Source organism: Zootoca vivipara, chromosome 3 (assembly GCF_963506605.1).
Source record: "Zootoca vivipara chromosome 3, rZooViv1.1, whole genome shotgun sequence".
Classification (NCBI taxonomy): domain Eukaryota; kingdom Metazoa; phylum Chordata; class Lepidosauria; order Squamata; family Lacertidae; genus Zootoca; species Zootoca vivipara.
The window spans coordinates 8622635-8645527 of NC_083278.1; the positions used below are offsets into that span (position 1 = coordinate 8622635).

Genomic DNA, 22893 nt, shown 5'->3' on the forward strand with positions numbered 1-22893 from the left:
AAGCAATAAACATGCAGTTCAAACACAATATGAATATTTTAATGTGATGGATGTGCCGTCCCCTGTCTTCAGCCATGAATCCACAGACAGACCACAGATCTTACTATATTATTGTTAAATGACAAATAAAGCAATTTGTTAGAAGTTAGTCCTGAAATATATTTGCCGTATAATATTGTGACTCACCAACAGGTAGATCGCACCACTGTTTCCCCATTGTTAAAGGTAGCTTTTAAGGGCTTTTGACTAATTGGTATGGAAAAACTACTTTGTGTAACAGGCGTTGGTACTACATTTTTTTAAATAAGGTGTTTTGTCACTGTTTCCTTCAAGAAACTGCTGATTGGGGTTTTGTGGGGTTACGAAAAGAGCTCCAGACACTACGTAAATCAACAGCTTTTAGCATTCATGTTGGTGTGTGTGTGTGTGTCTATGACAGATATCTCTCTCCAGTTCAGTAGTAGAAAAATGGAAGTCTTGCAAGGCAAGACATGTAGCGCTCTTCACATGACCAAGCTGTGAGTGGAACAGTACTTCACACAATTTGACATGTGGTGCATTATTTCCCAAATTGGTGCCCTCCATATGTGTTGGATTCCAACTCCAACCAGGAGTGTCAACTTGAATAAAATATTGGGTCGCCCAGGTAAGCCCTGCCCTGCATAACTGATCACATGATAAGAGTAAGTTTACCATAACTTCCATCACAGAGCTTCAGTATGCTGATGACAACGTAGTGTGTGCATGCACACATGATGACCTCCAAACCACCTTAATCACAGAAAATCATGAAAAGCGTGGCCTAACGCTCAACATCCAAAAAACCAAAGTGCTCCACCAACAAGCGCAAAACCCCTCTGCAGCACCAAAAATCCAACTTGGTGTAACATTGGAAAATATCAATCACTTCTCCTACCTGGGCAGTTATCTTTCCACAAGGGCCAACATTGATGCCAAAATCCAGCATCACCTGAGCTCTGAAAGTACAGCTTTCTCCTGACTAGTGCAGAGTGTTTGAGGACCTGGACATTTCCAGAGAAAACAAAATGCGTGTTTACAAAGCTATTTTACTATGAACCTTACTGTATGCTTGTGAAACATGGGCCACTTAGATAAACGTCATCGCCAACTCTTCAAAAGATTCCAGCAACGGTGTCTCCGAAAAAAATTACATATCACTTGGGAAGACAAACTAATGCCAGTCTACTGGAAAAAGCAAATATCACCAGTGTTGAAGCAATGATTATTCAACATCAACTTTGTTGAACTGGTCATGTTCGGATGCCTGATTATCGTCTTCTACAGCAACCACTCTATTCCAAACTTCAAAATGGAAAGCGTAATGCTGGTGGTCAACAAAAGAGGGTCAAAGACTCTCTCAAGGCAAATCTAAAAAAATGCAGTATAAACAAACAAGTGGGAAACACTGGCCTGCGTGCGCTCCAACTGGAGAACAGCCTTTACCAAAGGTGTCATGGACTTTGAAGATGCTGGAACTCAGGACAAAACATGCTAAGAAGGCGGCATGCGTGGCAAACCCTCACTGTGATCAACTCCTGCCCAGAAACCTACTACTGTATGTCCTCACTGTGGAAGGACGTGTGGATCCAGAATTGGCCTCCACAGTCATTTATGGAGTGACTGTTAAGACCATGTTCATCATGGAAGACAATGAACGAGGTGACACATCATTTGAACGGCAATGCCCATTAACTTTGGAGGGGACGGACCCCCTCATTTTGGGGGGAGGCCGGGAGGGGCGAAGGGACTTCTGCCCCTAGGAACTGGCTCCTATGACTTCAACCACCACAGCCCTAATGCTTCTATTAATTCTGCAGATAAGGCAATTTCCCTGTCGTCTCTCTTTCCCCTCTCTGAGGGAGCAAGACATTGGCTTTCCAGAGAGGGGGCACACCCAGTTCCCCCTGCTGGGTACTTGGCACTGAGCGCCCTTGAGGTGGAGAGGTAGAGACTGCTGCGCTTCTCTGGCCAGGGGCGGCCACCCGTCTGTCCTAAGCCCGTCGAAGGCCGCCTCTTTCCTGGGGGCGGTCGGGCTGCTCGCCCTCCTTCCCTCGCCGACGCAGAGCTTGGGCTGCGCCAGCGCTCTCCACTAGGGCGGGCCAGCCGGCTGCGCTTCCTTTGCGCCACGCCCGGCCCGGGAGGCGCATCTCCGCCCGTTTGAAGGGAGAGACATTGGCGGGGGAAGGCGACGGGGAGAGTCCCTGCGCGGCGGCTCTGGCTCCGGACATGCGCGCCCACCGTGAGGAGAGTCCGGCCAGAGTTGGTCGGCGAGCTCCGCCGCCAAAGCCAAAGCCCTTCACCTGACGCCGAAGTGAGGTCGCGCCTCTTGCACGTGGGAACGGCTCCGGAGAGGAAAGTTTGGAGTCGGGACGCTTTGCGCGGCAAGGAGAGTCGAGTCGCCGGCCAAGCTTGGCTAAAGAAGGAACAAGGTCCCTTGGCGTTGCCGTGCCATCTCCCTCATACCCTCTCCAGAGCCGTCTTTGGCACGATTTAATTCTCTCAGCCGTAATGTAGAGGAAGAAATACTTGGAAGTGGAACTGGGTAAGTATTTGATTTTTTAAAAAAATTAAATTTGTATATGTATCAGATTTGCACCCGAAGATCTCAGGGCTGTTCACAGCATAAAAACGCAAAATAAAAACGTAACATGCATGATGAAAACAAGGATGAAATGCCCGCTCCACATAAAGGACAAAGAATGGTGCCTTTGGTTAAACGCCTAAAATCATAGAATTGTACAGTTGGAAGTGACCCCGGGGTCATCTAGTCCAGCCCCCTACAATGCAGGAATCTCTTTGCCCAACCTGGGGCTTGAACCCACAACCCTGAGATTAAGTCTCCTGCTCTAGGAACTGGGAGAAACAAGCATATTCAAAATACCCTCGATTTTATCTTTAAATGTGCTCTTAGCTGTTGCTCCTTAAAGGGCTATGAGGAGTAATCAACTTCTGCAGTGCTAAATACAGAGAGCTTATTCCCAGTAAAACGGTGGCGGGGCTGAAGAAACATGTGCAGGGTTGCACTGTTAATGTTATTTTTATTGCTGTTGACTGCTTTGTGGTTTTGTGACTGTGTTTATACTAGGTTCAGTTGAAATGCACCTGTTTTTATTGTACCTGCTTTAGCAGTATGGAGCAGCTGTTGTTGTTGTTGTTTAGTCGTTTAGTCGTGTCCGACTCTTCGTGACCCCATGGACCATAGCACGCCAGGCACTCCTGTCTTCCACTGCCTCCCGCAGTTTGGTCAAACTCATCTTGGTAGCTTCGAGAACACTGTCCAACCATCTCGTCCTCTGACGTCCCCTTCTCCTAGTGCCCTCAATCTTTCCCAACATCAGGGTCTTTTCCAAGGATTCTTCTCTTCTCATGAGGTGGCCAAAGTATCACAAGGTGGCCAAAGTATCACGATCTGATGGAGCAGCTAGCCTGTGCTTAAGTTTGTTTTGAGGTATTTTAATTTGCCATTTAACATGACTGGGTCCCCCCCCCTACTCTTTTTTTTTTAAAAAAATGCATCTCCTTGCACTGCAGTTAGCTTCCACCTCTATTCCATCATAACTCTATTTTAAGTGATCTGGAATGAGTTGTGATATTAGCTCTCATTTATGTACCTGAGAGCAAATGGTTGTATCTTGCAGTCTTCTAGTCACATAGGTGTGATCTAGGGTCATCCAAGCCGCTTTGTGGAGTGCAGAGCTTAGCTCCTTATTTGCAGAGCTGTGTGCCCACACTTTGGGCTGGCTCACATTTCACCATTATTTTTAACTGTTAGCCCTTGTTTTCTCCATTTCAATTATACTGTGTTCATACTTCTGTTTGAATCCTGTCCGTGGAGCCTACCCCCCAAAGGATGAGACCAGAGACCAAAGTATGGGTTCAAATTGGCCACAACTTTATTTAACTTCATAATGTGGGCAACTTGGCATAGGCCTTGGCATGTAACTCTCTCAGCCCATCCGGGACTGAGGATGTGCAGGGCAGTGAGGTGCAGTGGGAGGGGACTGTAAAGCACAAACTTGCACAGCATGCCCTCCCACCTTACCTCGGCCTGGAGCTGGACCTACATCATGCTGCCGCTCTAGGGCCAGGGACTCCCGGACTCAACCCTTTAATGGCCCTGCAATCACTACCGCATGGGGGGCGCATGAACTGTTCCTCCCCCCCCCGACTTGAAGATAGACTAAAGGATACCCTGCCAAGGCCTAAAAACCGCCAAAGTTGTAACGAAATGCTGTGGGGAAGGCGAAACCTGCCAATGCAGGGGAAATTCCTTCCCGGTTCTGAATACAGAAACCATCTTACGACCATAGGGGCGCCTGCTGACCTGGAACGCAAGCAAGAAAATATCATTAATTTTGGGAGGGGTGGGTGGGCGCACCTGGAAGAAAAGAAAACAAAGTGAGGCTTGACCGAAGGGGTTGGCCTCTTGCCCTGGCCCCGCCCCCACCAATTGGTGTCACAAACCCCGCCCACCTGTTGGGAAGGGAGGGCGGAAATTACTACACACTCATTGTGCTTCCACTGTTGAGTTTTCATTCAATCCGCATTCACACAAAGTTATCCAAAAAGCATATGCATCCTGTTATAAGATACTGCTTTTTTAAGTGTTGTTCCTCAAACCAACTGATAGGAGTCTTTAAGCAACTCCTAATTCATCTCTGGCCAATGTGTGCACACCTTTTGCATAAGGTAAAGGCATCCCATTCTCCTCAACACCGCCTGATGTATGTGCTGTGAAACGCACTGAGGGAAAAACTTCACAGCACTCCAGGGTTGCCAACTTGAATAAAATATTGTGGGGGCCCAGGTAAGTCTTGCCCTGCATAATCGATCAAATGACACAGTGCGTACACACCATTTGAATGGGAATGCCCCTCAATTTTTTTATTGTGGGGGCTGGAGCCCCCATGGCCCCTAGGAGTTGACTCCTATGCTGCACTTTAAGGTTGGAACGTGAACACAGCCTTAGAGTGCAGCAGTCCACACCTGCGCGTGTTTGAATTTGTATATGAGGAACAACTTTGGTCTTTCCAAAGTTGAATTGGGCTTATTGCCCTGACCAATGCACAGTGACTTACAAGTTTTTGGCCAGTCTTGTAGGCAAATACCCTTGCACACATTACCACAAGGGTGGAGGCACCTATTTGTTGCATTTCTTAATGTGCCAATATCATTTTTAATTGTGTGGATCATGCAGTAAGATCTTGGCCGTGCGCCTGTAAATTTCATTTACGGGTGGCTTGCGGTTTTCAGTATAATTTCATCCTGAGGTCAGATACTCACTACAATAGCAGCAGTATCTGATTTTTTTTCCCAGTGCAGTCAGAGAGGCATGAGCTGTTTGTGGATTGTTTTCCTTCCTTCTGTGTCGCTCATACTTCCCTTTTTAAACAATGGGTGGGCCTCACTTTTCCTGAGTACCACCAGTACACATCTTGATGGTCTTTGGGAGTTTATGCTGTTACCACGGCTAGCAGAATTCCAGCTTTAGCTTTGCTGTTGGGATTGACAGCTGTTTGTGCGTTTATGTGCATTAATTTTCCATAATGAAATGATTCAACTCTGTAATCCTAAAAGAAGCATGTTCCCTTAAGAGGGTTAACATGACATTGGTGTGGTTTTGTAGCATGCTAAAAATACAACAGTAGCTTCCACTTCTCTATCACTTTTCTCTAATCTTCACACAGAGTATTCTATGAAGAAGCATCCTGCTACCCATGCTTCTGTACAAGAGGAAATGTCTCACTATGGGTTTTTCATATCTTGACCCTAACACTTCCTATTCTAGGCCAGGGTGTGCCAAAAGCTGACACCAGTGCTATGTCACACTCTTTGCATGCAATGCTAAGCACAAGTGAGTTTTTAAAGCAAGAAATGAAAATAGTAGTCCCTTAACTCCTCCTGCAGTCCTATTGCTGCTATACTACTCAGAACAAAGCCATGGTTTGCCAATAGTGTTAGGTGCAAACCAGTGCAAACATGGTTTGTCATGTTTCAGACAAACCATGAAGTGTAGCCAAGCGAAGAAGGTTCACACGTAAAACTAAACTAAAACTAAACCAAACCATGACTTAGCTCTGGGTAGCGAGGCAGCAGCAGGACCAGGGGAGGAATGAGGTTGTTGTGATCTTCATTCTATGTGTCGTGGTCCCATCCCACAGAATGACAGTGGCTCTTACTCGAGAGTAAGGAAGAGAACTTTATTCAGGTTATAACAGTAACAGGCTCAGCACCAAGCACAAAGTCCAGAAGTCAGGATTCCAGGGTACACAAGCAAGTCAAGAGATGCAGGACCGAACTGAAGCAACCAAGATGTCCCAATGGTTGCCGTATCCCTCCTGTCAAGTTTTCGAAGATGAGGCAGGAGTGAGCTCACTCACGAGACTGCCGCAGGTTGAGATGTGTGTTCTGGATTGTTTTATTTGATGTTTTAATGTGTTCTAAACTGCTTTGAGGATTTCCCCCCCTTTAAAATATAAAGCAGTATAGAAATGCACATAGGCATTCTATTGTGGCGACCATAAACTAGGTTTAAGGTGCCAGGTATTTGGCAATCAGCTTACACACCTGAGTTTCTAACGCTTTACACTCCTGTCGCCAATAAAAGCGTTAAGACTATGTTGGCAGTCTTATTATGAGACACCCATGAGTTGCATGTGGCAAGCCTATGCATGTTGACTTGAAAGGAAGCCCTACCGTGTTCAGTGAGACTGGCTTCCATGCGTAGGATTGCAGCCTGAGGTCCAGAAATACAGAGCTGTTTCAGCCACCTGGGCATCCATGCAATCTTGCGCCCTCTTTAAAAACAATCAGTTCAGTCTGGCTATTTGCTCTTGAACCAATGGAAGTAGCAGGCTATCAGCATAATAGGTACTGTCTGGGCAGTGTTCATGCGTAGGATGATGTGTCTTTACGATGTGTCAGTTGCCTCACACAACCAATTTAAATTGGTTTCCCAGCTGCTAAAACGTTAGAGTTACTTCTTTGCGTTTCCACAGATAGGAGCATAGAAAAGTATTGTCTACACTGACTTGCAGCAGCTCTGTAAGATCTCAGGCAGGGGCCTTTCCCTACCCATCCATGCTGAGGTTTGAATCTGAGGCCTTCTGCATGCCTAAAGGTAAAGGGACCCCTGACCATTAGGTCCAGTCGTGACCGACTCTGGGGTTGCGCGCTCATCTCGCATTATTGGCCGAGGGAGCCGGCGTATAGCTTCCAGGTCATGTGGCCAGCATGACAAAGCCGCTTCTGGCAAACCAGAGCAGCACATGGAAATGCCGTTTACCTTCCCGCTGTAGCGGTTCCTATTTATCTACTTGCATTTTGATATGCTTTCGAACTGCTAGGTTGGCAGGAGCTAGGACCAAGCAACGGGAGCTCACCCCATCACAGGGATTCAAACCACCAACCTTCTGATCAGCAAGCCCTAGGCTCAGTGGTTTAACCCACAGCGCCACCTGGGTCCTCATCTGCATGCCTAGCAGATGCCCAATTACTGAGCTACAGCCTTTCCCCAATATTAGTTCCTTTGGAGAAGTCCAGCTTCTATGTGACAAGAGTCTCTCTTCCTGATTGCCTGTTTGTGTGAAGTCATTCTAGGCTGCTGAAAGCAGCAACTCTGTGTGTATATCCATGTTAGCGCACATTTATAATCCAAGTACTTAAACTTGAGATACCGTCTATAATTTTAACTCAGCGAAGTCAAGAGCATGGTGAAATGGCTGCTGCGTGTATTCAATAAGCAGAAGGAAAAAACGTTTGTCAAAATAAATTTTAGAGTTTTGCTCTTCGAGGAAAATCTTAAAAGGCTGTTCAGAAAAATCCTCTGGGGTTGTTTTTTTTTTTTTTACTGTAGTTGCAAAGACAGAACAGACATTGGATCTGGAACAGGACATGAGGAATAAAAGGAACAGGTAGCCCTTCTGATCAGAATGAAACAGATGCTGAAAGATTTTTCAAATCTACTGCTAGTTGTGCTCTGTGATTATGGTGAGTATTCGGTGTAAGCCGTTAGAGACAATTCGCTATGTTTATTTTGGAATCTCTTATAAATGGGTGGCTTGATGTGAACAGAAGAAGAAAGAAAGAAATGTGAATAAAGTGTTATAATAATGTATTGGTTTGCACCTGTAAAGAATACTATGCACAGTCTTCTAAAGATTCTAATAAAAGATGGAAAGGACTATAGCCGTGTTTTTCTCTAGCAATATGGCTGGAAAGTCAAATCTTGCTCCAATCAACCCTTTATTTCATGGGTGGAAAACCTCTAGTCTAAGGACCTTTCCCCCTAAACCTCGTCCATCAGCTGACATCAGTCACCTTCTTTTCTTCCAAGTTTTAACACACCTTCCCTTCTCCCCCCCCCCCTTCGTAGTAGAAACTGTTCTTTTTCTTTTCAGTCACTGAAGATTCTCACCTGACCTCCTTTTCTCCAAGCTAAGCATTTCCAGACCATAGCTCCTTCAACCTTTCGCCCTCTAATTTTGTTTTGCGCAGTTTTTAAAATATGTACCCAAAATAGAGTACACCAGAGACGGCATTAAGAGGTATTGCTGAGAAATACACAGTACGTGGCTGGAAATAATGTACTGATATTTATTTATAGCATTTCTGCTGTACTCTTCAGCTGGAAAAGGCTCCCAGAGCAGCTTGTGGATATCAGTAATGACTGCCCCACTCCTCAGGCTTACATTCTGAAAGGCATGACACTAAAGGGAAGAAAGGATTGGGGGGCGGGACCCAAACTCTGGCACTCATTATTAGTTACACATTTGTTTAAAGGTAAAGGGGTAAAGGGACCCCTGACCATTAGGTCCAGTCGTGACCGACTCTGGGGTTGCGGCGCTCATCTCGCATTATTGGCCGAGGGAGCCAGCGTACAGCTTCCAGATCATGTGGCCAGCATGACAAAGCCGCTTCTGGCAAACCAGAGCAGCGCACGGAAATGCCATTTACCTTCCCGCTGGAGCGGTACCTATTTATCTATTTGCACTTTGACATGCTTTCAAACTGCTAGGTTGGCAGGAGCTGGGACCGAGCAACGGGAGCTCACCCCGTTGTGAGGATTTGAACCGCCGACCTCCTGATCAGCAAGCCCTAGGCTCTGTGGTTTAACCCACAGCGCCACCTGTGTCTCACACATTTGTTTAGCTCCCAGCAACTGAAATACCTTCTCAGAAATGGCTACAGTGCAGCTGGATGCTGGCTTTTTGGGGTGGGGCTTTGTCCTTCTGGGGCCCAGACATTATCTCATCAGGGCCTGCATGAAAAGCAGTTATTGGGTGTTCAGGTAACACCACGGTCCCTAGAGTTGATGGATCTGCCGCAGAAGGATGGTTATCGTTCAAGAATTAGCCCTCTGTCCCAATCTTCCTAGAATTTGCCATGATGGACCCCAGCAGGGGTGGAACTACTATGAAACTAATGCAGCTTACGTTTTGGGGCCCATAAGCCTGGAGGTCCCCAGAAGCAATTTGCAGAAGCTGCAAATTAACAAAACAGATATTCGAAGCAACTCAACCCTCAACAGTTCCTGCTTTCACATTTGCTATATGAGCATGTGAGAGCAGACAAATGGCCAGATACGGTGTTGATGTGTAAATCAGCATCAATTCCCTGCTCTGCTCCCCCAGCAAAGGAATATATGTATTTGGACACACACACACCCCACCAGAATCAAGCCAGCTGCAAAAGCTCAGATTTCACCTGTTGGACTCCTATACATGTTGAGCAGGCTAGAGGACAGGATAGATCTCTGTGAGACACCACGGGGAATAGATAATAGAGGGTCCTGCCTTGTGGGAGCCGAATCCTTCGCTTCTGGCTTTTGTCAGTTTAATTTTCGCGTCTAAATTCCTTCTCTTTCTCTCTGTGATGCGAAGGCTAAATGAAATATTCATAAGCTCTGTCACAAAAGAAACCTTCAAAAAGAACCCTGGAGCATATTATTCCGTTTTTTTCCAACTTGGGTGGTATTTTCTAGAATTCTTCTTCAGATGCCACCTCCCTTTTCATTTTTATCTTAACTAATATGCAATGTAAATGAAGCATTAGTGGGTCACGGTGAAGGCAGGCATGGCAATGGCTTGTAGAGCTCAAAGGCGGTGGCGGGTGGGGAAATTGCTCACCAAGCATCCTTCTCTTCCTGCCCCGTTGGTTAAATAGTTCAGAAGGAAGTAGACAGGTGAGCTCATCACCCACAGACTTCAGGGTCCTTTATTACAGTGAAGATGCTCCAGGTTCTTCAGGCCTTTCCAGCTTTCCAAATGGTATTATGTTTTAAGACAGGCACCCCCAAACTTCGGCCCTCCAGATGTTTTGGACTACAATTCCCATCTTCCCTGACCATTGGTCCTGTTAGCTAGGGATCATGGGATTTGTAGGCCAAAACATCTGGAGGGCCACAGTTTGGGGATGCCTGCTTTAAGACATTTGAATACTAAGGGCTATTTTTGTGTTGGAGGTCAACTTTGTTCTCTTGTAACTTTCTTTCAAATCCGTGTTAGGGAATGTTAAAGGGAAATACTGTGGGATAATTCGAAAGGTTTGTGGGAGGAGCAAAATACTTAAAAATCATCAACTGGGTATATTTTCTCCCCTAAAAATACTGCGGTACGTTCATAGGGGAAATGCTGGAAAGGGTTAAATTGTGTTGATAGGAATAAATGAACACCTCCCATTCATGGCCAACATGATAGGCTGAACTTTACAGTTGACCATAAGATGCTAAGGAGTTCAGAAAGTGTTACTGAATTTCTAAACCAATGATTGAATAAAATCTCCTTTTCTCCCTGCTCCCTCACACATTTCCCTTTATTAATACTTCACAAAATTGCATGTAAGTAAATTTTGATGTGTTGTCTGGAAGTTTGATATTGTTTTAAAAGTTTGCATATCTATGTGGAAGTCTTCTGAGATAGGCATTGGGACCAAAAGCATTGTGGATGCAAAGTCATTTCTGCTGTGGATTCGGTAGTATCTTGGAGCATGCATGTAATGTATTGGGCAAATTTAGGCTTCTAAAGCCTCTTATAACCAGCTGCATCTGCCTGTTGCTGAGTAACTGACCGCCAGCAGATTGAAATTGAGAATGTTTTTGGGAGCTGCTTGTTAGTGCAGTGTGGAGGTTACATTGGATTTCCTGAAAAAAACCCTCTTAAATCTCCCTATCTCCTCCCCTTCCCCTTGCATTGATTCTTTCTGTTCAACCATTGACCTTATCAAATACCTTCTTTTTAGTTCTTGGAGCCGTGGAGTATCTCCTCTTGGAGCAGCCAATTCACGTAGCTTTGAGCAATGGCACTGTGTCGGTTGGCTTCCAGAATTATTATGACAGCAACGTGACATTGAAAAATGGTTCCATCCTGCTCATAGATGCCAGCACCAATCAAACTGTCACCAGAAAACAGCTTCTGCAAAACCAATACCAAGATATTGTTGTCTTTGAGTGCTTCCATTTTAAGAGTGCTGGGAACTACTGGTTCAAAATGGCTCCTGAGAACCAGTGGAACGGAGAGAAGACTCCAGTGAGTGTGGTCTGGCCTGTATTCCACTTCGATTTGAGGAGGGCTTCTGAAGCAGTTGAGTCTTCCCTTCAGCTCAGGCTGTTTACCGACGAGTATTTGTGTCCGGTGAATAAGACGGTGGTTTCTCTGGATGTTATACTGACCAGCCGCTTCTATGAACTAGGAGAACAGATCTCGAACGAGACTGTGGGACTGAGAACTAGCAAAGAGCTTTCTCTTGCCAGGTCCCAGTGGGTGACGCTTGACTGTCGCTTGGTTGGCCAAGAAGCCTACATGACTGTATTCCTGAAATCAGCAGAGACCAAATCAGTCATTGCTTCGGAAGGGCCTATTGATCTCGTGCACAGATTTGGGTACAAGCTGGTCGTGGCAGGAGAAGTGACATGTGAGTCTTCGGTTGTGGTTTCTGTCATTCCTCCTCCCTGCACTTCTCCTGGTGGGAACATTGCTGTGTTCAAAGACCTTGGGCCTTCTGGTCAGAGGGCGTTAAGGCTGCAGGAAAGTGTCATGAATCCAAAGGACGGCCAGATAGAATTCAACTGCACATTGTTCGACGAGGGCGCAAACAAATACTGCTTTGAATTTAGCCTTTTGCACAGAGACAATGCCCCGCCAAGAGCGAGAGAATGTGTGCTAATCCAAAGGAATGTTGGTCTGTATTACCTTTTGAGAAAGGCTTCATTTGAAAACCCAAAGGATTATGAGATGTCTTTGTGATTGCATGCCGTGCATCTGTGCATCGTAGAGCCTGGAATATGATTGCATTTGCAGCGTGACCCACCCCCAATGCAGAGCTGTGAGCACAGGATAGGACCCCCATAAAACACGACGATAAAGCCCTTTCACTGCCCCTTAACTAGATGAGCGGCAGGAAGACCAGACAAAGGCTGGCAGGTGACAAGGATGGGAGGCGATGGCAGGGAAGAGCTTTGTAATACCTTATGGGAAACCCCTCTTGTAGTGGAGAGGGGTTGGGCCATTGGTTTAATCTCAGCTTTTTGCTCATTTTCTAAAATGCCTGGTCTCATTCTGATGATAATGATGATGATGTTGTTGTTATTATTATTGTATTTATACCCCGCCCATCTGGCTGGGTTTCCCTAGCCACTCTAAGTGGCTTACAACACATCTAAAACATAATAAAAACATAAAAACTTCCCTAATCAGGGCTGCCTTCAGATGTCTTCTAAAAGTCAGATAGTTGTTTATTTCCTTGACATCTGAAGGGGGGGGGTGTTCTACAGGGAGGGTGCCACTACCAAGAAGGCCCTCTGACTCATCTCCCTGCTTTGCCAAAAGGGATTCTAGATAGCCTCGGGCAAGCCGCTGTGAGCATCAGCTCAGACAGGGAGTCCCCAAACCCTTAGAGCAGGGGTCAGCAAACCTTTTCAGCAAGGGGCCGGTCCACTGTCCCTCAGACCTTGTGGGGGACCGGACTATATTTTTTGGGGAAAAATGAACAAATTCCTATGCCGCACAAATAACCCAGAGATGCATTTTAAATAAAAGGACACATTCTATTCATGTAAAAACACCAGGCAGGCCCCACAAATAACCCAGAGATGCATTTTAAATAAAAGGACACATTCTACTCATGTAAAAACGTGCTGATTCCCGGACCATCCGCGGGCCGGATTGAGAAGACGATTGGGCCGCATCCGGCCCCCGGGCCTTCGTTTGGGGACCCCTGCCTTAGAGCATGGGTAGGCAAACTAAGGCCGGGGGGGCGGATCTGGCCCAATCACCTTCTCAATCCGGCCTGTGGACGAACCGGGAATCAGCGTGTTTTTACATGAGTAGAATGTGTCCTTTGATTTAAAATGCCTCTCTGGGTTATTTGTGGGGCATAGGAATTCGTTCTTTTTTTCTTCTTCAAAATATAATCCGCCCCCCTCCCCAAGGTCTGAGGGACAGTGGAGCGGCCCCCTGCTGAAAAAGTTTGCTGACCCCTGCCTTAGTGAAAAGGGCTTGGAGGAAAGGTAGAGCATCACTGGTCACATGCAGAAGGTCCCATGTTCAATATCTGGCATCTCCAGGGTAGGGCTGTGAAAGACTCCATAGCTCAGGCACTGATATTGCCAAGGTTGCAGGTTCAATTCTCATTAACAGACAGCTGGATATTCATGCACTGCAGGGGGTTGGACTAGATCAGGCACCCCCAAACTTCGGCCCTCCAGATGTTTTGGACTACAATTCCCATCATCCCTGACCACTGGTCCTGTTAGCTAGGGATCATGGGAGTTGTAGGCCAAAACATCTGGAGGGCCGCAGTTTGGGGATGCCTGGACTAGATGATCCGCAGGTACCTTCCAACTCTGTGATGCTGTGATTACCTTCTTAAAGCTGCTGCTGGACAGTGTGAAGAATATTGAGCTCTACGGACCAGTGGTCTGACTCTGTGTGCAGCAGCTTCCTCTCTTCCTATGTCAGAAGACTCCCTGGTGCGTGCTCATAGTGTGTTTGGAGACATGCACCTCCCCTTTACAATTCACAGCAGCAAGCCACGAGTAGAGCACTTGCAGTGTGTAAAGTCTGAAGCACGTCTGGTTCTCAGCTTAGCTCACCCTGCAGAATTCTTGGGAGGAAATGAACTACAAGGCCCTTTGCATCTAGTCAAGTGTAACCCAGGCGATTGGTAATAAGGGGGCAGCTGTGAAGATGTTTGATCACATTTGCCTAAGGGAATGGGGGACCGCATGTCCTGCGCACATGTCCTGCGCACTACAAGATTGACTGCAGAGCGCAAATGCAGGCTGCTTTACCATGTTCCTATGCTTCAGTTGCTATCAATGCATAGCTGCCAAGTTATCCCTTTTTTAAAGGGATTTTCCCTTATGCTGAATAGGCTTCCTCGCGAGAAAAGGGAAAACTTGGCAGCTATGTCAATGCAGAGGCTGCACTTTGTGGGGGAAATGTCAATTCCAACCAGCTGAATGAGTGTGAGCTGGGAAAGGTGTGGATTGCTGCCGGCTGATCTTGTTAAAGCCTCCTTTCAGAAGGGCAGGGCAGTCTCACCCCTGCCATTAGCTGGCAATTGCTCCAGAAACCATCCCTGACGCTGATTATGTAGCTGCCTGTTACCTAATCTCTCTAGCTTCTCTTTCTTTTGAAAAGGGCATGGCAAGATACCTTGAAGCTTCAGGCACAGTTAGGAAGACAGGACGAGTCACCACTGGGAGAATCCACCTAATTCATTAGCAGTGGGTGCAGCCTAGGAGTGCCATCTTTTCATATTCATCTTTTCCCTGTGCTTCTTAGCAGCGTGGCATGCAGATTCCTTGCATTGCAGGGAGCTGGACCAGATGACCTCTGTGGTCCCTTACAATTCTATGATTCCATGTTAAAACAGGAATGAGGAATGTGTGGTCCTCCCAGATGTTGGACTACAGTTCCCATTCACACACCCACACCCCGGCCATGCTGTCTGAGGCTGGTGAGAGTTGGAATCCAAAAACATCCCAAGCTTCACAGGTTCCTCAATTGATACCCCCCCTCCCCTTTTTAATCTCCATATCAGAAAAAGATCCACATGTTTATTTTCTCCTGTTAAAGTGAGGTCACCTTTTCCACACCTGTTTTCTCTCTGGCCCCACCAGCCTCCTGCCTTCTGCTCTCATTTGCTGCTTAGCAAAATGAATGTTCTGGTGGGCGATGGGGCCATGAGATGAGCAGGAAGAAGAAGCTTTATTGAGTGGGGAGATAGATGGCTTTTTGCTGGCCAGCATCTCGGACCTTTCAGTTGGATAACTAAGAAGGACTCTGTGTTACTGAGGAACACAAGAGGTGTGTTTATGAATCTACACCAGGGGTCCCCAGACTTACCGGCGTTTGGGCCGGTTCCCACCGCGCCGATCGCACGGCGGGCCGGAGGGCGGGGGAGCGCGCGCCTGTGCGGGCCAGCGGGCGGGGGAGTGCGCGCCCGTGCACATGCGCACGGGTGCTTACTGGCGTGGCGGCGCGCTTCCAGGGTGGGAAAAGCGCCGAAAATCCGTTGTGCGCATGCGCGTGGGCCTCCCCCGACCCGGAAGTGCACCAGAAATGACTTCTTCCGGGTCGGGAGAGGCCCATACGCATGCACACAAAGGATTTCCGGCGCTTTTTCCCCAACCCGGAAGAGCGCTGCCGCGCTGCGCACCGTAAGAGCGGGTGGCAGCGGCGGGCGGCGGGGGTCGTCGCGGGCCGGATTGGCAGGCTAATTGGGCCACATCCGGCCCCCGGGCCGTAGTCTGGGGACCCCTGATCTACACTAACATGTTCTGCTTGCACCCATCAGTCCCAGAAAACGGAGCCTGGTGGCTGTGGTTCTTTTATTTGGGCTGTGGGGAGTTACCAGTGGTCCTCCAGATGTTGTTGGACCACAATGCCCACCATACCTGACAATTGACCACACTGCCTGGGATGTTGGAGGACAACAACAACTGGAGCACCACAGGTTCCCCATCCCTGATTCAGAGGTTCCATCTTGTCTGGGTGGAGTCATTTGCAGATGTGCAGGTGACCGCAATGCAGCTGTGACCTACAGCTTTTTCTCCTCTATAATAATAATAATTTATCATTTATACCCCGCCCATCTGGCTGGGTTTCCCCAGCCACTCTGGGCGGCTTCCAACAGAAAAATAAAACACAGTAATCTATTAAACATTAAAAGCCTCCCTAAACAGGACTGCCTTCAGATGTCTTCTAAAAGTCTGGTAGTTGTTTTCCTCTTTGACATCTGTTGGGAGGGCATTCCACAGGGCAGGCGCCACCACCGAGAAGGCCCTCTGCCTAGTTCCCTGCAACTTGGCTTCTCACAATGAGGGAACCGCCAGAAGGCCCTCGGTGCTGGACCTCAGTGTCCAGGCAGAATGATGGAGGTCCTCTGCATCTTTATTATGTACAATCTTAGCATAGTGCTAATGTGGCACATGGGCCAAATGAAACTCAGTCCAGATGAGGCTGAAGCAGTATTGACCTAGTGTTGAGATAGCATCTGACTTTGGGGCTGGTTCCCACACGTACATGCTCGAAATTTCTTAACACTTGATGTGTGCAAGCTTAATGAGTGAATTGCCCTACCTGAGAAGTATTGTGTTTGAGTTGACATTGGGTGATAATAGTTTCTACCTGTGGTGTTGTGGTCTCATTTGCTTATGTAATTTAGGAACCAAGGGTTGTATTCAACAGTGATCTAAGCTGCTTGTTCCATAAGCGCAAGGATTTCTCTTGTGCAACAAAACGTTCTCCCCCTGATATCTCCCAACCCTCCAGCTCAGATTTGGGAATGGCTTTGGTGCACATGCAGAGGGGGGACAGGGAAGATCCCATTGTACCGGTACTAGCAGTAATCCTTGCACAGTTACTTAGTTAATACTGCTCCTAGGTATCTGCCTTACATCCAGTCTGTTCTGACTGACAGTGGATCACCAAGATCTCAGGAAGAGATCACTCTGCTGCTTGGTATTTTATTGCTAACATGAAATGCGAAGGATTGAACCTGGAATACACACAAAACTTCGGCTCAGCACTGAGCTGTGGCCCTCCCTTATTTATTTATTTATTTATTTATTTATTTATTTATTTATTTATTTATTTTAAAAATAAATAAAGGAGTAAAAAGGAGTAATACAAGGGTATATAAAAACAAGAATTCAGACAAATGAAAAGGGTCCGATCTTATGTGTCACAAGTGTTTATAATCTATCCTCTTGCAAAACATCAGGGCAGTGTACAAGAGCATTAAAAACATTTAAAAGCAATGCATATCAATTACTAAAATGACTGGCTAATTCAGGGACATTTTAGACAACTGCATAGGCCTATGGGCGTAAAAAAAAAGTCAAAAGATGTCAAAGAGAAAAACAACTACCAGACTTTTAGAAGACATCTGAAGGCAGCCCTGTTTAGGGAGGCTTTTAATGTTTAATAGATCACTGTGTTTTATTTTTAGCAAGACGTCCGAAGCAACTGATGTTTGCAGCTTTATGTATGGCAGAGGAAAGGGCATCCCATAATACAGACAGAACAGTGGCCAGCTTCCAGGTCACTGTTCTGTTGCTGCTTAGATGTTGTCGCTTGATGCTGTTATCAGTAAGTGAGCAGCTGAACTAGTCCTTGGACCAAAGACAAATTGCAACCGGAATGCTTCATTTTCCCACAAGGTGGAGACTTCTATCCAATTTAGACGTTCCCAGTGTCAGTCACGCCCTCACAGCTCCAAGCCAGAACTATTGCGACACATGCTGGATACTGCAGCTGGGGTCGAAGGCAAAAACTTAACTTCTCCAGAGGGTTGGGCCACAATATGTTTGTTGCTCAGAGTGCCTGGTGCCTCACGAGCACTCTTACTTTCTGAGAGGTATTGTGTTCTATAATAGTTCTGCCTGTGGTGTTTTGGTCTCATTTGCTTACGAAAGTTAGGAACTTGCCGATACATGGCTGGCCGCATCTGTCTTCCATGCAGTGTGTAGGGTAGATGACGGAAGAGGCATTGCTGTTACCCCTGGCAACCAGCCCTGGGGTATCTGATAGGTGGAATGGTCAGCTCACCGCAAAGACACACTTTCTGGAAAGGCCTCTCAGCCTGGAAAGTGTTGCCCTTCAGGTGACCATCCGTATTTAGTTTGGGTACAATGGCAATGGAGGGCCTGTGTGGCCTTTCAGATGTTGTTAAGCTACAGCTTCCATCAGCCCCTGCCAGCATGGCAAATTGGCCAAGCGTGATGGGTGTTGTAGTCCAACAACATCTGGAAAGCCGCAGGTTCTCCATCCCTCGTGTAAGACTGCTATCTGCATCTTAGCGAATCACCCAGGTCCTTTGCTATCCCCACTTCCTGCTGTATCCAGCACCCATTTTACAGTCCTGTTTGCATGCGGGAGAACTTCCGCCCTGTAAGAGATTGAAAGACTGGATCTGCCTACTAATATCTAGTGACTAATATCTAGCCTACTAATAGAAGGCTGAGGGTCAGATTTGAATGCACCCGTTTTCAAGGCTAGCAATTTTCTGTCTCTTTAATGGAAGATATCCCTCCAGTAATGCAGAGTTTGTGTATTCTCACAGGATCCTGGGGACTTTGGCAGGCCTGGAGCCCATGTAGTGTGACTTGTGGGGACGGCACCCGAGAGCGCTATCGAGAATGTCTCGCGTCTTTCCCGTTCCCTATCAAGCAAGGCTGTGCTGGGAGACAGCAAGAAACGTCTCTCTGCTCCTTGGAGGAATGCTCCAGTACGTACTCTTTATGTTGAAATTACATTCTCACTCACAGCAAGCCTGGGGAAAGGGCAGGATAGAAATAAATAAAACAGCAACAATATTATGGGGACGATTGTCTTTGTGAAACCTCAGGAAGGGCAGAAGTGAAGGAAGAAGACCCAACGGGTAGAGCTAAAAATGTTCCATAGGCAGACACGCAACGTGGAGGTGTCATTTAAGAATGACATACACACCTGCAGAATGCCGATGCTTGAACTTCTGTGGTTAAGTTTTCCCATCTGTATCCTGATGGTGCCTTGCCCCCAAACCCTGGCAGACTCTTGGCTCTCAGATTTCAGAGGTGCCTTGCACGACACTAAAATTCATCCCCCACACCTCTCGCACGCTATTCTGAAGCATTGTTTTGGCGCCCCCTTCAGTGGGGCGCTCAGCACAACTGCCCTGGTCACACCACCCTAAAACTACCTCTACCCCAAACTCTTAAGGACTGTGTCCGGCAGCTTCCTCAGATCAAAAGACAGAAGATGAAGGCGCAAGGAACATTTTTCTCAGGATGTGATGAGCATTGCTACCTGTTCAGCAATATACCAGTAAATTTTTATCTTCTAGGACTGCTTCATGTGTGTAGTTCTGTTCTGGGGGTTGCATTAAGGTGATGGGCAGGTTGCTATTTAAAGTACCGTGTTTCTCATATTATAAGACACCGTCTTATATTTATTTTTCCTCAAAAACACACAGCATGGCTTATTTTCAGGGGATGTCTTATTTTTATTACGTATGGTACAGCAAGAAGCTTCGTCGGATCCGGCTCTGTCGGGTGGGGTGGGGGAAAGGCGAAGGAACGATCCTGCACCTTTCCCCCACCGCTGCCAAGCCCCATGCTGGCGACAAGCGGCAGCGGGGGAAGACCTTCCCCCGCCGCCGCATCTTGCCTGCCTCCCCCGGCACTGAACGCAACTTCGGAGACCTCCGAAGTTGCGTTCAGTGCCGGCTTTTCGCAGCAAGACGCGGCGGCGGGGGAAGGTGGCAGGGCGTCCGTCTGAGGCAGCCCAGAGAAGCCGCTGCCTCGTGTTGGAGGCTTCGTGGCTCCTCTTCGTGGCAGCAGCATCTTCCTTTTCCTCCCACCACAACCCGGTACGGCTTATTTTTGGGGTATGCCTTATATTTCACCAACCCTTGGAAACCCTGTCATGGCTTATTTTGTAGGTATGCCTTAAAATATGAGAAACACAGTATTGATTAAGGTCTGAAGTGCTTTTGTTGAACTTCTGCGTTGAAATTCGTTTTTGTACGCTGCCCTGGATAGTTAACCCGTTTACAAGGGCAGTTAACAAACTGAGTGAACAAACAAATGAATAAAGTAGGCTGGGAGATGTAGGGTTTGAGCAGAGTTTGGGCAGAGCTGAATCCAAGCAGTAGTAAGGAAGGAAGGTATCAAGGCTAGACATGATGTGAACTCAAGCTGCAGCAACCAAGATGATAGGCAACATCGCAGCCAATGAAAGTATGAGTATTGGATCATATAGATCCAATATCAAGGTATTTGCGATAAGAATATTGGCTCTATATGTGGCATTCACAGGCCTGCCCTCCTGCAATTTGCTGCTCTAGAAGTGGCAGTCTTTTAGTTAGAGGCCCCGACTGACTCTTGGCAATGATGGAGAACAATTTCTTGCCCTTTGTTTCATGGGTTTTGTATTTGGGGAAATACCTTGTAAATTGACATCTGTTCAGCAAGTTATCTCTTTCATTTCAGCCACTAGACCTGTACCCATCACACCACTGTACCCTTCTGAAGACGGCCAGAAAGCCAGGAATAATCTAGTAACCGTCACAGGCATATCCTTGTGTTTATCCATCATCTTTGCTACTGTCCTGATCGCCCTATGGAGGAAGCTTTGCAGGACCCAGAAATGCAGCACCCCTGTGCGCTGCAACTCTACCCACTCGCCCAGCTTCCGGAAGAACTCCGATGAGGAGAACATCTGCCAAGATGAGAGACAGCAGCGAGAGAGCTTTTCTGAGGGAGAAGCTGCTTGTTCGCTTTCTGGAGAACCTCCAGATATGCCCTTGAGCTCCAGGAGAAGTCTTTATTTTGCTCCAGAAGAAGGAGGGGGAGAAGCTTCTGCTAGCGAAAGCTTTGAGTCCGCAGCTCAGAAAATAATCCCCCCCATTTTCAGCTACCGCCTTGCACAACAGCAGCTGAAGGAAATGAAGAAGAGAGGCCTCACCGAAACAACAAAGGTCTATCGCGTTTCTCAGAACCCTTTGACAGACACGGTGCTCAACAGCTCTGTGAGCCCAGAGAACCAGGAGGCAGCAGCTGGAAGCAAGTTTAGAATCAAGTCTCCTTTTCTGGAGCACCCCCCTGGCCACCCCAAATCCTTAGGAGACAGGCCCTGTTCTAGGGCGGATTTTACGCTGCCTCAGGCAAATCCTGCCTTGAGCCCTTGTCAGTCCCTCATTAGAAGAGCCCACCCTAGATACCTCGAGAACAAAGGAGAGCCATTGGAGAGGGTCTGTCCAAGAAGTTCGCAGTTCAGAAGAACGGCCAGCTTTCACGAAACCAGAAAAGCCAAGCCGTTCCGGAAAAGAAGCATGTCCACCCTGACACCGTGCCAGACCCACCTCTACCGTGGCAGAGCCAGAACGTGGAGTCGTGTCCCGGAAGGAGAGCACCGGCCTAAGTCTAAAAGCACCAGTGAGAGCATTGAAGAGTTTGAGCTGTATTATAGTACTCCTTTAACCACTGAATCAATGGCCTATGGAGCACACAATCCCCATAAATGGGAACCCCCAGGGAAGAAACTAGACTTGGTCACCAGACGCCAACCAGTGGCCCAGGCACTGTGCGTTGATAGATCAGAGCAGAAGAGAAATGTAAGAGGGCCTTCCCTGGGCCGCGTGGATGCTTGGAAGAACGAATCTGATGTGGTGGCTCTCAAAGATATGCACCAAAGAGGAGGTACTCTGAGCCCTACACGGTACAGAAAGAGCAAGTGCCAGAGCTTCCCATCTGACCCTGAATACCACTTCTATGACAACACTTCTTTTGGCCTGGCTGAATTGGAACAGCAAATGACTGACCTGCCTGGGTATTTTGCGTCCGATGAAGGTGGTGAAATAAATACCTTAAGCATTGACCATTTGGTGCTCTGAGCGCCTTGCCGCCGTCTTGTAGTGAGACAGAACCTGTGAGCAGTATGAATGGTGGCCAGTCAAATTCCATCTCATAGTGGGGGAATGAGGCCCAGCTGTTTCGTTTCGCACTTCTCCCCCTGCTTTCCTCAACCACTTCAGAGCAGCAAGCGGAAAATGATGCCCACATGTATAAATAAGCTTCCACTAAATTATTCTGCACTGAGAACCTGTATGACTCAGTCATAGTTTGACTTCCATGTTCAAAGTACCTCAGAGCTTTCTTGAAAACAAAACTTAGGACCTGATTCTCCATGCTGCTTTTCCCCGACACAGCTGTTCACAGGACTGAGTTGTGAGAATACCAATAGTCGGGGCTTTTTTTCAGCCAGAACTCAGTTCCAGCACCTGTCAGGTGGGTACCGTTGCCATTCTAAGAGAACGAGGGCAGTGTTCATGGTGAGTTCTGGCACCTCTTTTTCTATAAAAATTGTGCTGCCAATAGTAGTTGACCCAGCCCCACCTTCATGATTGTAGCAGCTACCGTCTTGTGAATCCATCCTCTCATTTGACCACAAACCTTCTTGTAAGTTGAATGGGAATAGGCATGGCATTGGCAAGGTGACATGCCTGCCTTATAGTATTCGGAAACCCATGAGATGAGACTTGGATCTCTTAAGGAAGCTGCCAGTCAAGACCATAGATTGATCTAGTTTAGCATTGCCTATATCAGCCCTCATCCTACCTAAGTTGCCATTACTACACAAACCGCTATATCATGGCAGCTATACCTGTCCGATAGGCTTTCAAATCTTGCAAGTGCCTGTTGTAATTTCCATGACTAGTAACAAAGTGATCTTCTGCTTCTGGGAATAATGACCTTTAAAAACATGGTTCCCAGAAGGAGGTGAATCGTTTACATACCCAAAGAAGCTACTGCTCAATCAGTTCTACCCTGTTTACAATTTGGGATTGCTTTTGCACGTTGTGTCGTAGTGACTGATTGTCTTATAA

General features: G+C 47.1%; 1 protein-coding gene across 1 annotated transcript; it reads left to right on the forward strand.

Annotated features, from left to right (window-relative positions):
- Positions 1 to 1972: 1972 nt before the first annotated feature.
- On the forward strand, positions 1973 to 22875 carry THSD1 (thrombospondin type 1 domain containing 1). Its single transcript, XM_035110226.2, has 5 exons — positions 1973 to 2563; positions 7877 to 8010; positions 11260 to 12198; positions 18589 to 18753; positions 20498 to 22875. The coding sequence occupies exons 2-5, from the start codon at positions 7953 to 7955 to the stop codon at positions 21898 to 21900; spliced, it is 2565 nt and encodes an 854-aa protein (XP_034966117.2). The 5' UTR covers positions 1973 to 2563; positions 7877 to 7952; the 3' UTR covers positions 21901 to 22875.
- Positions 22876 to 22893: the final 18 nt, after the last annotated feature.

What these genes read in the sequence shown, in the direction of transcription:
- THSD1 (XM_035110226.2), top strand. Translation starts at nt 7,953, where the DNA reads ATGAAACAGATGCTGAAAGATTTTTCAAATCTACTGCTAGTTGTGCTC. An exon ending in AGTTGTGCTCTGTGATTATG is followed by an intron (nt 8,011 to 11,259) that starts GTGAGTATTCGG and finishes CCTTCTTTTTAG; the next exon opens with TTCTTGGAGCCGTGGAGTAT. An exon ending in CTCCTTGGAGGAATGCTCCA is followed by an intron (nt 18,754 to 20,497) that starts GTACGTACTCTT and finishes CTTTCATTTCAG; the next exon opens with CCACTAGACCTGTACCCATC.